Source organism: Oenanthe melanoleuca, chromosome 1 (genome assembly GCF_029582105.1).
Source record: "Oenanthe melanoleuca isolate GR-GAL-2019-014 chromosome 1, OMel1.0, whole genome shotgun sequence".
Taxonomy (NCBI): Eukaryota; Metazoa; Chordata; class Aves; order Passeriformes; family Muscicapidae; genus Oenanthe; species Oenanthe melanoleuca.
Window position 1 is genome coordinate 72,752,303 of NC_079333.1, and position 1,713 is coordinate 72,754,015.

Consider the following 1,713-nt stretch of genomic DNA (forward strand, 5'->3'; position numbering starts at 1 on the left):
CCATCCTGAATCTGTATCTGCCACTAATAGACTTGTATTTTTTCCTGGAACTGGACATTCTCCAAAAGAGCTAACAGGGATTCAGGAAGCAACCACAAAAACATTTCTGAGAAGTTTCACACTTCATTTATTTGTATTTTATTTAAAACCTTTTATTTTTAATCATAAATTCTCTCCTTTGACGATCAGTTTGTAACTCAGAACAGATTAACTCTCCTTTGGCACTGGCTGGGTTAACCTGAGTGCTCTGGTGGCAGGGAGGTTGTGCCTAGCTGGTTGAGGGCAGGATTTGATCCTTCCTCTGTAAATGTTAAATGGCATCAATCTCTTCTACTTCAAACTCTTGTTTGTCCAAAACTTGAAGAGTGAGAGTATTGCTTGCTGGAAGTTATCTCCTGAGACTACATAGAGCAGCAAATTTCCAAAAGTATTTAATGCTGCCAAAGGTTTGGTTATAATGAACACTAAAAGGATAGTTTTCTTCAAGTGGCAGCTAACTGGCTGTACTCGGAGCTCCAGATTAATCCCTTGAAAGACATGGAAGGGGAGGAAGCACACGTAGAAGACCAGCAAGAGCAGAACAGTGAGTCTGCGAGCCTTTTGTTTGTAGCTAGCCTGTGTGTGGAGCCCAGTGGCCAGCATGCAAATGATGAGCACGTAGCACAGAGTCACCGTGAGCAGGGGCAAGAAGAAGGCAAACACAGTCAGTCCCCAGCTGTACCAGCGACTTGTGCCAAAGTCCTCTGCAGCAACCAGGTCTGGGCAGATTGTCTTGTTCTGCCTGTGGCTTGGGGCAATCAGGATGGCCAAGGGGCTGAGGGCCACCAGGGAGATCATCCAAATGAGTGAGCAAGTCACCACTGCCCACCTCGGCTTCCGAAGAAACAGGCATTTCATTGGGTGCACAACTACCAAAAATCGGAAGATGCTGAAGCAGCTAAGGAAGATAATACCACTGTACATGTTGAAGTAGAAACAAAACTGAATAAACTTGCACATGAAGTCTCCAAAAATCCAGTCATTGCCATTAGCATAGTAGTGTATAAAGAAAGGAAGCGTGACTACATACAATAGGTCAGTGATAGCCAGGTTCAGCATAATGATGGTGCTGCTTTTCCAGGGCCTCATCTTAGCACAGTAAACAAAAATTGTCACAATGTTCCCTGGGAAGCACACCAGGAAGATCAGGCCGTAAAGGATGGAGAGATAGAATTTCAGCAGTAAGAAATGTTCGTCCTTGCAGCTTGTCACTCGGTCTGCAGGGCCAGGCTGAGCAGTAAAATTGCTGGTGCATTCAGATGCCATGTTTGCAGAAGTCTCCTTAAGACAAAAATCAGATATTTAGTTTTAATTGATTTGTAGGAACAAACGCTGTCAGCTAAACCTTTTGTCACTGGAGAAAATGTTGGATGTTTGAGAAGGCACAATAGTGAGAGAAAACGAGGATTTGCTGACATACCCAGTCTGACCTAGATAACACCACTGAAATGTTTAATTCCACCCTTTCCTCTCTTTTACATTTAATTTTGATAATCACTAATTTTACTCTTTCTTTGTTTATCCTCCTTTACTGAAGAAGACAATTACTGCTTATCTGCAAATCTTCAGGAGTAGGAAGCACACATTTAGAGACCTAGAGGGAGTTTGGACTTAGATTTTACAAAATTGTGAACTAATCTTAACCTTTCAGAAAGTAGAACCATATCCATATAT

General features: G+C 42.4%; 1 protein-coding gene across 1 annotated transcript; it reads right to left on the reverse strand.

Moving 5' to 3' along the window:
* Positions 1-330: 330 nt before the first annotated feature.
* On the reverse strand, positions 331-1,305 carry LOC130256858 (2-oxoglutarate receptor 1-like). The gene has a single exon (XM_056498935.1). It carries the CDS (start codon positions 1,303-1,305, stop codon positions 331-333), a length of 975 nt encoding a protein of 324 aa, XP_056354910.1.
* Between the last annotated feature and the right edge of the window lie 408 nt (positions 1,306-1,713).

What these genes read in the sequence shown, in the direction of transcription:
- LOC130256858 (XM_056498935.1), bottom strand. Translation starts at nt 1,305, where the DNA reads ATGGCATCTGAATGCACCAGCAATTTTACTGCTCAGCCTGGCCCTGCA.